The 13,234-nt window shown below is 38.0% G+C and overlaps 1 protein-coding gene across 2 annotated transcripts in view; it reads right to left on the reverse strand.

The window, feature by feature from the left end:
* The window catches only part of SUCLG2 (succinate-CoA ligase GDP-forming subunit beta), a 229,682-nt gene that overhangs the window by 50,498 nt on the left and 165,950 nt on the right, over window positions 1-13,234 (reverse strand). Inside the window, exons 10-11 of one of the 2 annotated variants that reach the window (XM_087923634.1) lie at window positions 5,827-5,908; window positions 3,999-4,214 (exon numbers count right to left, since the gene is read on the reverse strand). The exons of the other annotated variant lie outside the window; for it this stretch is intronic. Coding sequence (XP_087779760.1) covers window positions 4,132-4,214; window positions 5,827-5,908 — 165 coding nt within the window. The 3' untranslated portion in view covers window positions 3,999-4,131. Of the gene's footprint in view, window positions 1-3,998; window positions 4,215-5,826; window positions 5,909-13,234 lie in introns of those variants that run through there. 2 annotated transcript variants of the gene reach the window in all.

Consider the following 13,234-nt stretch of genomic DNA (forward strand, 5'->3'; position numbering starts at 1 on the left):
TAAGTAGTCCACTTTCCAGTGTGTTCAAGCCTCTTTCCCAATATTTATTTTGCAGTAACAAAGACGAGCTGAATGGAGTGCACTCCTTGGAGATGAATGAGCTGGATTTAATTGCCCTTGGCTGTGCTTGGGCCATTAGCTCCTCCCCACAAGTCATTAATCCCTGAGAAAAGCCTTAATGCCTCAATTATTATTGCTTATGCTTCACACTTGCATATTTCTTGGCTCTTAAATCTTGAAAGGAAACTTTTCCTTCCTTGTTAAAAATGACAGCATCTCACCATAGTTGACAATGTATGTAAGACCCAAGTGAGTTCAGCTTGACCCATCCACTGGTCCTTGGAGGTAACACAATTGGGCTGACCTTATTTGTTTTCACTCAAATGTCCGAATGTTCCCATCATCACCTCAAAAGAGTATTTATTTATATCATGTGATCATGGGGATGCGACAATGACCAGAACTGGGGGAATAAACCTCCTCTGAACTTGGTGGAAACTTCAATTCTACAGGAGTTATGGATCTCAAATTTTTTTATGCCTTATTTAAATTAGCTGATTGATTCAATCTTGCATTTTGATTGATTCTATCTGCTTGATTCAAACAATGTTTGAGGTTTAGCCTTCTGAGTTTTTGAATTCGTGCTGGAGTCCATCCTCAGGAAACTCCTTTCTACCAAAATGTGTGCTTTGTACTTTTCTATACCTAGTATTTATGTGATGTCTGGTTGGGTGTGGCTTTTTATTGGTTGATTGGGGCATTGATGGCCAGCTATTAAGTCTTTGGCTGTTGTTTCCTTGTGCCGCCAAGTCCTCGGCTTAAGTAATGTTGTGGTCTAACTTCCTCACTGATGCTGCTTGTTAGAAGCTGGTAGGGAGCATTGGAAATCATGATCATGTGACCATAGAGACATTGCAGCAGCCACAATTTTGTGAATATGACTGGTCTGAAGATCCCTGAAATTTCTATTCTACAGGAGTAATGAGTGGATTTTATACGTATTTTTTAAGTTAGCACATTTGAGGTATTGATTCAAAGTTTGTTGCCTTATGATAAACCTTTTAGGCTAATTAAAAGTTACAAACAAAGAAAGTTTTAGAAGTATATTGTTCCTAATCATTATTTTGATTTTTCAGTGAAAGATAAAATGTATACCTCTGAGAACTTGTGTTCTTTTTAATTAGCGTTTTAAGAGGTTTATAAAATGGAAAATATGCTTAATAATCTCCATTATACTATAACTTAACTTGATCGGCCATAGTCAGCAATCAATTAACTGTTGAGTGGTCAAATTTTTAATTTGTTCATGAGCATTCTAATTTGTTTAGGAGACAAATCAGCTAACAGACCATATTCCCAGGAGCATGGGAACTATTCTGTCACAAATTATGACTATGGCAACACCTGAATTATGTAAAACAAGTGTGCCTTTCTAAGAGGGGTGGCATTTCCCTTTTTGGATCAGTTTTTACTGATGGATTCATTTACTTATTAAATTTCTGTGTCGCTCATCTCGCCTACAAAGTGATTCTGGGTGGTTTACAAATTATAGAACTAAGTGAAAAGTGAGTAAAAGATTAAAATGAACTGACATTAAAATATTATTTAAAACTGTGCTAAAGCCATGCTTATAAGAGGCAAGAGGCAGATGGGATAGGGATGAGGTCTTCTTACCCTGTCAGCCACCTCCTGTGCTGAGTGCCCCTGTCATGGCCTCAGGCCAACTGGCAAAGCTAGATTTTGATAACCTTCTGGAAGGTCAAAAGGGAGGGGTAGTTCTTACCTCCAGTGAAAGGCCCTTCTTCTTGATCTCACCTGTTCAAAGAATAAGAGTTGGAAGGGATCTTGGAGGTCATCTAGTCCAACACCCTTCCCCGATTAGGAGAATCTATTCCAAATATTAGCCTCTACCCAGGATCCAACTCACAGCCTCCTGATTGTGAGGCGAGAGTTCCACCTCTAGGTCACTGGAGATGCCCTGATCCAATACCTTAGCAGATGGGATCTGTTTCACTGGCATGAGTGGGGTGGGCTTGTCCCATGGGGAGAGATGGCTCCTTAGGTACCCTGGACCCAAGCCAGATCACTTGCATAGATATAGAAGAGTTCTGGATCTCCTTGTCTTCACCTTCCTTTTGCTCTTAAAGGAAGCTGTAGTGTAGATAATTTAACAATGATGTCAGTGCAAGCCTTCTGAGACCTGCAAACTCAGGAAGAACCATCTGGATTTCTGGAATGACATTTATTGTTGATCGGATAATGTAACGTAATGTTGAAAGCCTGCCAAAGCAGGTACCCAGATCAATATATACCTAGCAAAATTAAAGGGGACTTACTCTGAATTTCTTTCTCACATTTCTACCCTTCTTTGGATTGAGGAAACTTGGCCATAGCAACTCCCTCCTGTTTCCTAGTATGATTTGATTGTTGATTGTACCCTATGACTATCATTAAGTGTTGTACATTATGATTCTTGATTCTTAATGAATGTATCTTTTCTTTATGTATACTGAGAGTATTTACACTAAGACAAATTCCTTGTGTGTCCAATCACACTTGGCCAATAAAGTATTCTATTCTATTCTATTCTATTCTATTCTATTCTATTCTATTCTGTTCTGTTCTGTTCTGTTCTGTTCTGTTCTGTTCTGTTCTGTTCTGTTCTAATCCTGCTCTCTTCTCCATGTTGTTAAGTATCCATGTTAGACCATTATATGACAGGCAGTTCCATATTTATACTCACTGAACTGCCTCTCATACCAAGATTGGTCTGTAGAATTACAACTGCCAGTGAGTTTAAAATTATAGTTTTAGCAGCGGTAACTTGTATGATAAGGCTAACAGATTAATGTGAACTTTATGGAGGAAGAAAAAAGACCCGAGAGAAGATTAAGCCTAGAGACAGAATAATATTCTCCCTACTGACATAGACCAAAAATAAAAAGATCATGGTATTAAGAAAAAAAGAAATCAATATTCAAGAAGAGGCTAAGAGAGAAATACAGACATGTGGTTGCCGAATGAGACACAGTTGATCAATATGTGGTTCGGCAACTCTTTTGACATGTGTCTATAGAGTTTACATTTTCCAATTTAGCCTCCGATATCGAGAGATCTTGACGGGAGGAGAAAAGGACTACACATTGATTTCAGCTAAAAACGGGGGCTTACAGTAGTTTGAGTGAGACCCCCACCCGAGACCCAAAGAAAACCAAATGGCCACAATTTGCACCCACGTCTGATGAATGCACCAAGCTGTGGCTGGTATTAAAGGCAGAGGATTTGATTTTAAGCTTCCATCCTCACTCCTGTATAAAAGTCGTTCACAACATTAGCAGTAATCTTCCCCTTGAAAAAGATATAACTTTTCTTACATGTAATAAATGTGAGGCGCTAAATGTGAGGCCTTAATAAAAGGAATAAATATTTGAACATGGACAAGCAGGGCTGACTCTCTATTGCATGATTTAACTGGATTCAAATTTTACCGTTTTCTTTTTTTTATTGTTCTTTCTAGTTGAAAGAAGGCCTTTTCCATCAATTATGGCTTTCTATTCAGATGGCATTCAGGACAGACAAAAAGATACTGCATATGTGTCATGTGTTGCATAACAGCGAGATGAATGGTGAATAAATTGAATAAAATAAAACAAAATGGGCAACCTCATACATCTTCAGTTTGTGAAAACCGTTGACCCTATGCTTTCAGGATCACACCCAGGTTGTAATAGAAATCACTGCACCTATTATAAGCAAACCCTTGCACATTTCTTCACAGACAAGGAATTTTTAAAGTTTAAAAAGTTAGATATCACTGCAGAGTTGTCTGGGGTTGGGTGTTTCTAAGTCCGTGTAAATAAGTAAGTAATAAACAAACAAATAAATAAAATTCAGATGCTTATGGAATTATGATGATCTACATTTTTTAGAGAGTAGAAACATAATATTCTTTCTGTGGGCATATTGTCTTGAGGCACAGAAACAGCCCAGTCATCTTTATAAGAAGACATTAATGATTTAATTACTCATTATGTGAATAATGAAATAGTAACCTACTGAGATTACAATGTAAATAAGGACGTTAAAAAAGAATAAGGCTATCAAGGTGTCAGAACAACAGGCTAGATACAATCATGGAGGACAGCTAATCTTGTGAGCAGGAATGATGGTCTGAATCTGATTCCTGTGTTTGAATTTATTTTCTTTTTTACACCCTGGGAAGAAAGGAATAGAATAGAATGGAATGGGAATAGAATAGAACAGAACAGGAACAGAACAGAATAGAATTTTTGATCTTGTATTTTGATCTTTTACTTTGAAAAAGCCCCTGGCTTGAGAACTTCTTCACAGGAGCATAAAGCCTTTCCTTGCAGATTGTTTTTTTAAGAAAGGACTACCTTATCACAGAGCATTGTGTCCTGGCTAATGTTAAATGAGCATCTGATGATTGACAAGAAATAGGAGAATCTTTCATGCTTACAGAAGTAATGGGAATCTATAACATGCATGTCAAAGGCGACACACCACATTTTGGGTAACTTGACAGTGTTCACCGTACTTAGCAAATATTTTAGAAAGCATGCCCCATCCTTGTGTGATTTTAAAAGGCTGCACAGGCCACTTAAGAATGGGGCATGAGCCACAGTGGCGCAGTGGTTAGAGTGCAGTAATGCAGGCTACTTTTGCTGACTGCTGACTGCCTGCAGCCTGCAATTTGGCAGTTCGAATCTCACCAAGCTCAAGGTTGACTCAGCCTTCCATCCTTCTGAGGTGGGTAAACTGGGGGCCCAGATTGATGGGGCAATATGCTGACTCTGTAAACCACTTAGAGAGAGCTGTAAAGCACTGTGAAGCGGTAAATGCTAGTGCTGCTATTGCTTATGCCCTCGTATGGCCTCCAGAAATTATGCAAGAGGGCCATGCCTTCACAGAGCCTCTAAAAATTGTGTGAGAATGGGATATGCTTTTGCACAGTTTTATAAGGCTGCAAAGGCAAGGGGAGAACATTCTTGAAAGTCGCTTCAAGAATGAAGGTTTTGGGCAACTGGAGCTGTCTTAGGTAAGTTGCAGGGAGCTGTCAACAGAAAGAGATTCCACCTGAAGGTTTAGGGTGATTGGACCATATTTTTAAAAAAAAAAAAATATGTAAAGGATTGTTTCTCTTTTATTCAGGGTGGGGGTGGGATGTCCTACCAGCTGTCAAGTTAGGCATTTTCTGAATTTTTGACCCATCAAATTCAGAAGGTTCAACATCACTGTGCAGCTGGAAGTTAGAAGACACAAGGGTTGTATTTATTTTGGCAAAGTAAGAAACCAGGAAAAGTTGGATGATGTAGCTTGACCTTCTGTCCTATTTCCGAGCCTCCTTGGATGCATAAGTTCATCCACTGCATGGCACAGTATGGGCTAATGGCTTGAACCATCTTATTTAGATAGCAGCCGAAGTAAATGAGAACCTGATAAGACTCTTCTTACATTGTTAGGTTACATCTAGTTTGCCCTTCAAAGTCTGTATGCCAACTTTAAAAACAAATCTTTTCCAACATGAGTTATATTGAAGACATAAAAACATTAAACATTAAATTGAGGTTAAGAACAGCAGCAAATTAAAACAATCTATGAAAACAATTATAACAGCTGTTAAACAGGAAAAAAATAACATAGTAGCAGAAATAAGATTAATGATATGCCTTAGTATGTTGTGAATATCTCATTAAAATTATTCCAATGCAAGAGAATTAGAATTAAGATTTGAGAAGGATTATGAGTTTCTTTGGTGAAGAAACTGCAAGTTGTTTTGCTTACTCCTTTATCTATTATACTTACCTGTACAAGTTAATTTATATAAAATAAATACAGACAATTCTTCCCATCCTGGATATAGGAAAGAAAGCTTATAGAAGGGAAACTGTAAAAAAAAAAAAAGTTGGCATGGAAATGTTGTTTATAATAGTGTTTTTTAAACCAAGTGTTAAGGGAGAGTCACGCTGAAATATCGTTTGGAGAATAAAATGTATCAACAAATCCTCTGTTCCAGAGAACAGTTTCAAGATAAGGTTTACTTACACTTGTTGTGATAAAAAGGAGCATGCAAAATGCGTAAAAAATTGGTTATGTGGAAGAAAAGAAATTATAGGATAACTATGAAGTGGAACGTGATAACCCTAAAGAGATTTTATGAACACAACTTTTGATATGGCTTCCAAGGATATGGATGGGAATTATGTAAATTTTCTTTTGTACAATTTTACTGTTTTTCATCAAAATTCAGTTGGGTTAGTATATATATCAAATTAACTACAGAGAACAGTATCTGGAGACAGCTAACTTACAAAAAACTACACGGTGATGGCTGAATTCTAGAATCCCAGCAATAGTAAGATATCACAGTAAAACTACAATTAATCTAATTATATGTGTATAGAGGTTTTCAGTCATCCAGGTTATGGTTGTTCCAAGGTGCTTTTTTCAAAAGACAATTGGCCTTTGTTTTCTCTGAAGATATTTCGCTTCTCATGCAAGAAGCTTCTTCAATTGAACTGAAGAAGCTTCTTGGATGAGAAGCGAAACATCTTCAAGAAAAAAACAAAGTCCAGTTGCCCTTTGGAAAAAGTACCATTGGGATAATCTGATTATATTTTTAATTAGGGGGATTTGGTCAACCATCTTTCCCTTCCTAGGATTATTACAACATTCTTCTGATTTAGGCTGTTCTCTGTATATTCATACACCTAAGGAATATCTGAAATTGCAAAGGCAAAAGATTGAATTGGGAAATGTGATTTAATGATTACATAATGAACCCCATTATTTCAGACATTCAACACGCACAAAAGTCCAGGCTCTAACAATAAAACAGGCATTCATTATTTAAAGTGCAATTTTGTTCTAGAATTTAAATTGGATTTTTAATTCCTTCTGGAAACTTATTTGGAAACTATATACATGTAGAAACTGAAGAACAGAGATAGTCAACCCCATAGTCCAACACAGTATGAATGAGAAACTAGATGCTGCACCATGCATGTGAAAATAAAACTCTTAAATATCAAGCTGCTCTTTACAATCAATCAATCATCAATCAATCAATCTGATTAACCCCATCTCATGTTCCATGCAGTAGTACTTGATTTGGTCTGATTACCAGGTACAAATTATGAACACTGTCCAGAATCCCACCTTTTCTGTCTCCCACATATATGTATATCTATATGACGGAGGTGGTGGTGTCAGGAATGGACCTTGAGCATTTACTGGCTGGATGGCCTTCCTGATGCCTATGTGAGTTCACAGCAGAATATAAACTCTCACTGAGGCCAAAGAGAGAAATATCTGTCGCTTACCTAGGATCGAAATCATAGCCTTCTGATTGTGAGGTGAGAACTCCACCTCTAGGCCACTGTGCGGCTCGCATGTATACATCATTATAACCTGATGCATTCTGAGTGAAAAGGAAATGAAGCCAAGGAACCCACTCTCTAATGGTACTCAGTAGCAGACATGGGCTCATGAGATTAGATTATATTTTTCCCAGTTCTGTCTGTCCATCATTATTAGATTACATACTGTAGTAGTAGTGTACCTGGGAGCTCAAGGGGATGAAACTATTAGAATTTTATCTCCAACCCCAAAGTGTTCTGATAAATGAAGCAAACAAAACTAGATCCCTTTCACCAAAACTTTCTCCGCCTTTATTGTATCCAACATAAATATTGACTGTCTTAGGTGGTCTTCTTCTTAATGTCAATATTAGATGAAGCCAGAGAAATGAGTATAAAGTGGATTAGCAACTCTATAATGGATTCAGCAATCCACAATGGATTTTCACTATGAATAATTGAATTTCAATGTATTCCTTCCTTCCTCTATCCAACACTCATACACAGAAATGTCTTGCCTCTTTGTTCCTAACTTCCAAGATTATCCATTTTGTTTTGCAGTAGTTTGCCAGTCTCAAAGGTATAAACATATACAAATTGATCTGTACCAATACAGAAAAAATTTATGATATAATGCACATGTGAAAACATTCATCTAGATATCCTACCACACCCTTCATTATTTGGTGCTGGAGCTGGGCAGAAACTGACTATAAATCTATTTGATACGGGGACAAGATCAAAGCAGATACATTCAATAAACTGTATAAGTCTTCTTTTTTTTTTTTAAGAAAAAAAAGCGATAGTGAGGGAGAGCACGAGGGCATCATTTCCACAGCATGTTTGAAGCAATTTCCTCGAGTGACAGGCTGTGTTTCGTCTTCCTGTACATTTAACCTCTAGATCTGGACAGCACATATTTGGGTTAGGCACATTTCTTTGGGGAATACTGGAATGGTTTCTTCAAATGACAGTTTTCTAATTATTCTGTCAAGCATCAATCTGTGAAGTTTCTACATTCCTCAGAGCCCTGACTGACTGGGCAATCAGTGTTTTACTTATAGCCTAAGTACCATCTCCTCCAGAACACTTCTTCTCCTGCCCAAGAAAGGAGGGGAAGAGGGAGTAACGGGAGAAGAGATGGGTGATGGGGTTTCCAAGTATACTTCCAACAGCAGAAATTCAACACGTCCTAAAGTGCAGCTTATATTCAAATGCTAAATACAGCACTTGATCATAGGATTAAACCTCTGTCTGCTTTCTATTAGGGATTGACAAGAAGTGGATATGTCCCCCAGCTATGGAAGCATGGAAATCTTTCATAACCATATTTTTGTTGCTGAAATGCTAGGGGTAAAGGATCATTCATAAGTCCATTTTGGGACTGAGCTTGACCTGGAGGCTCGTGTAGTAACATCTGGCCTAATTTCAGGGCCTTCTTTATTTTCTTTATGTATACGTTGATTTCAGTTCCACACTCAAAATCAATTAATAAAACAGAATATATTATGCAGTTTTTGAACTAAAGAAAACAATTCCTTCCTGGTTTGGCTGATTCCAGTTACTGTCACTTCTTCATCTCTTGCTTTCTGTGCCAATGCTGAAGTGTTCTGGGGAACTCAAAATTTCAATATGAAAGCTAAATGGATTATTAGTTGTTTGATGGAAGGAAGAAGTATATGTTTTAGATTAGACACATCTATTGACCAATTTGGAGTTCTGTATAAGTGGCAGTTCAGCCTTATGACAAAATATGTAAACATAATTCTACTAAACCAAGGATGTTGCATAAGCTTTTTTTTTTTTTCAACAGAAAGTCACTTTTGCCCTTGGAACTGTATGCAGGGAGCTGTACTCCAAAACTAATGGGTGGTACCAGAACTGAAATAAACCTAATTGAATTTCATTAGATTTATATTTAACTAAATTAAACTTATTCAATATTGTTGTCTCAGCAAATTGTAGCATCCAGCCAATCTTAGCTGACCTAAAATAAACTAAATGCGGAATCAGGTCTGGTTAGGGAAACCTAGACAATAAACTAAGAGCAGGAAGCAAAAAAACCAAAACAAAGTAACCACAAAAAAACACAGGAGAAGCCAGTGGCAAGAATACTTCCATATTTCTGCCAAGGAAATAGCATCAGTGTGTCTGCACAATCATCACAAGTGAGGCTTGGGTCACAGGAGCCTTCAGTTCTTACTATGATGATGACTCTTCCTACTTGTATTGAATAGTTTCTCTCTCCCTCCATCGTCACTCATTCAAAATTACAATTTGAGGGAAGATTTTTGAAAATCTCTGTGGGATGCTTGGGGCAGGAGAGGTTTCTGGACCTCCGCTTACACAACTCTGTATTACACCAAAAGAAAGTAGGCCCAACTCCTGTGGGACTTTGAATCAGGATCACGATGCATAGTTCTGTTGAACAGAAAGACGAGCCTTGCCGCTCTTTTCATGCATACAAGATCATGGTTTTGCTTTAATCTTCTTCAAAGGAGGATATATATGTATGTAGGGAGGTGGGGCATATTAAAGAGATGATACAGTTTTTAGTAATAATTTAGAATTGGCGTTTTTGGTCAAAAGACTTTTGCGGCCAGCAAATCCTCCTCCTCCTCTCCGAAATATATTGTAAGATATTCTTGCAACATCTCACGATATAAAAAGAAGCATATATAGGGGCGTATGAAATTTCTGATTAAAGGCAAGTTTTTTGTTTTTTGTTTACAATACACTGAGCACATACTCAATCAGTAGCTACAGAGGAAAATCCCTCAGGAGAAGTAGGAACTAAACAATTCTGAGAAGGTTTCTGAGACTTTTCTGCAAACAGTAATTTGTTCTTTTATATTTCCTCAATGAAAAGTCGCGCGTTGTAGTCCCCAACCCTTTAAATCAAATGATTTGTTAGGTATTGAGCATTCACAAGTTTCATCACCTACTATAAAATATTGACTCTGGGCATTTGTTTCCCTCCCCCTAACTGCTCTCCAATTCTTAACTGTAATTGATTTTTTTCTCTCTTCTCAAAGGCTTGCTTCTTAAGGCCTATAATGAGATCAATAAAAGATAGCTTAATCAGGATGTAGCTTTAAAAAGTTAATTCTGCTCCCCCAATGCATAGCTTAAGAAAAAAAAAGGGGGGGGGGGATAAAAAGAATCCCGAAAAGAAGGAAATCTATAAAAACTCATTTTTAACCAGCTTCCTTTTCTGCTTCCCGGTGAAATGATTAATATCCAAATAAATAAATAACAACCCTTTCGTCAATAGTGTCATGTATTTCTCCCTTTAATGTGCTTACTTTAATCACCCACACTTAACATTACCTTGTCAACGTAGATAAAGCTTCACTGACTCTCCTGCTTAGTAAAATTCTCAGTTGCAGTTTGTGAACACAACTCAATCTGGCAAGTGCTTGCCAAGCAAATGAAATATTTCCCTTTCCCTTCCCAAACATGGCATTTCACCAATGATCTTTGCTTTTCTTTAAAATCCCCGATTGGATATATCTACAATTTCTTTCAGATGCAAATGGTTCCCCTTAGCATAAAGATATCCTGGTAGGCTGGTGGCCCACTTCATAAATGTTTGAAGCTGACAACACGCTCTGTTCTCTTGAAGGGAATACCTATCCCCCATCTTCTCCATCCTGGTTTTTAAGTAGAATGGACATTCTGTGCAAGGGGGTGGGAAGTAAATATATTCATGACAGCCCGATTCTTATTGAAGGTGAAGAATTGCACAATCAACCCTTCATACATGTCTCTCCACTGATTGCTGCTGTCACTCCTTTAGCTGCTCCAAGCTAAAGAGGAGAGTAAGTGCTGTACGTCTACCACTTAAATTGCTCTGCCAACCAAGTAATTTCCTCAACCAGCCTGAGCAAAACGAGCATTGTCCTTTGAAAATTTGTTTTCCCCTTCCATAAGCAAAAGTATTTCTATGCAATGCCATCTAGGCTTCTGTCAGGCTTCATTCAAATGCACAGGGTTTATTCAGCAGCCAAGTTCTTTCTTTATTTTTTTACAACTTTTACTCTTGGCATAAGACACCTAGAATATAATTTCTTCATTTCCCCCCAACATTTGCATGCTGCCTTTTTCAAGAAGCCTTACAGACATAGCAGACAAAAATAAATGAAGGCCATAATTCAGGTTAAGAACTACATAATGAAACATATACATATATGTTTGCCTGCCTGCCTGCCTGCCTGCCTGCCTGCCTGCCTATCTGTCTGTCTGTCTGTCTGTCTGTCTGTCTGTCTGTCTACCTACCTACATATCATCCATCCATCCATCTATCATGCACCGTACACAGATTTGTGACTTAGTGAGCTTCTCTCTGTTTTCCATATTGGTAATATTTTTATCACAAAAATTAGAAGTATTATATGCATGATTCCTGTCAATCTATTCAGGCTGTAATGGTAAAGATTCCCTTCGCACATACATGCTAGTTATTTCTGGCTCTTGGGGGCGGTGTTCATCTCCATTATAAAGCCGAAGAGCTAGCGCTCTCCAAAGACTCCATACTCATGTGGCTGGCATGACTAAATGCCAAAGGCGCACGGAACACTGTTACCTTCCCACCAAAGGTGCTCCCTATTTTTCTACTTGCATTTTTACACGGTTTCGAATTGCTAGATTGGCAGAACTGGGAGAAGTAACAGGAGCTCATTCTGTTATGTGGTGCTAGGGATTCAAACTTCTGACCTTTCTGATCAGAAGAAATCAGAAGAAGCTTAGCATCTTAGCCACTGAGTCACCGCATCCCCCTTATTCAGATTGACAGACATTCAAATATTCAAATATTCAGGTCAGTTAAGAACATATCCCCTTCCCTATTTCTCCACAATGTAACAGTCTAAATGTGAGAGTTTGAACAGTGTAAAAGAGGAATATTTCCAACTTTTACTTGCCATAGGACAAGAAGCTTAAAAGACATTTAAGGCTACAATCTCATACGCGTCTACTCAGAAGTGAGCTTAAGACTTCTACAGGATTGCAACCGTTATCAACTGGAAGCACAGAAGTAATCTAATTACACAATTCAGCCATGCAGAGCTCCCCTCCCTCCTTTTCAAGTTAGTAAACAAAGTAATATTTTGATTGTTGAGGACTGGAGTACACTGTACAGGCAGTTTTTCTTTGCCTTTTTCACAGCATGAAAACCCAGTATTTCTATATCTCAGAAAAGAAGTCAGCATGGACACTGTTCTAAAAAAATACAGCAAATAGAAAGGGATTTTAAAGCCTTTCCACGGTGCTGGTTACTGAATTGATTAAAATATAATAAGCAAAAGGACCTTAAGCATAGAATATTCTGGTTCTTCCAAGTATATAATATTCCCAGCTTAAAGTACAGCAATAAGGCTGAAACTGTATGGGATGCTGAAGGTGTGAGGGATGATAGGAAAGCAGCAAATAAAATGTTGATATTAGGGACTACAGAGGGCAGGAGAAAAGATTTGTTTTGAACTTGAAGGAAGCAATTTCTATCCCACAAGTTCTGCCTAACTGCTTTGGATTGACCACAGCAACAAAAAGAAGACACAAGAACCAGAGCATTTTGATGCTTCAATGTTTGAGAACAAAATCTGTGCCTTGCTTCTGCTTTCAATATAAACTCACACAGTTGCTATGGAAACTAGCAGGTTAGTCAGGGTCTGGGAAATAACAGCAGACAAGGAGTGTAATCTAAAGCAAAGTCTCTGAAAGAAGCTTGCTTGAGTGGTTTTGCCTCTAAAAGGAGTGTGCAGAAGTTAGGTTAAAATCCAGTCCTGAGTTCCAAAAGCCAGGTCAATATGGTCAGGCAGCCCAGAGCAGAATCCACACAAACATCAAAGCAGAAC

The sequence above is a fragment of the Pseudonaja textilis genome, chromosome 2 (genome assembly GCF_049901715.1).
Source record: "Pseudonaja textilis isolate UNSWEBS1 chromosome 2, rPseTex1.2, whole genome shotgun sequence".
Lineage (NCBI taxonomy): Eukaryota > Metazoa > Chordata > Lepidosauria > Squamata > Elapidae > Pseudonaja > Pseudonaja textilis.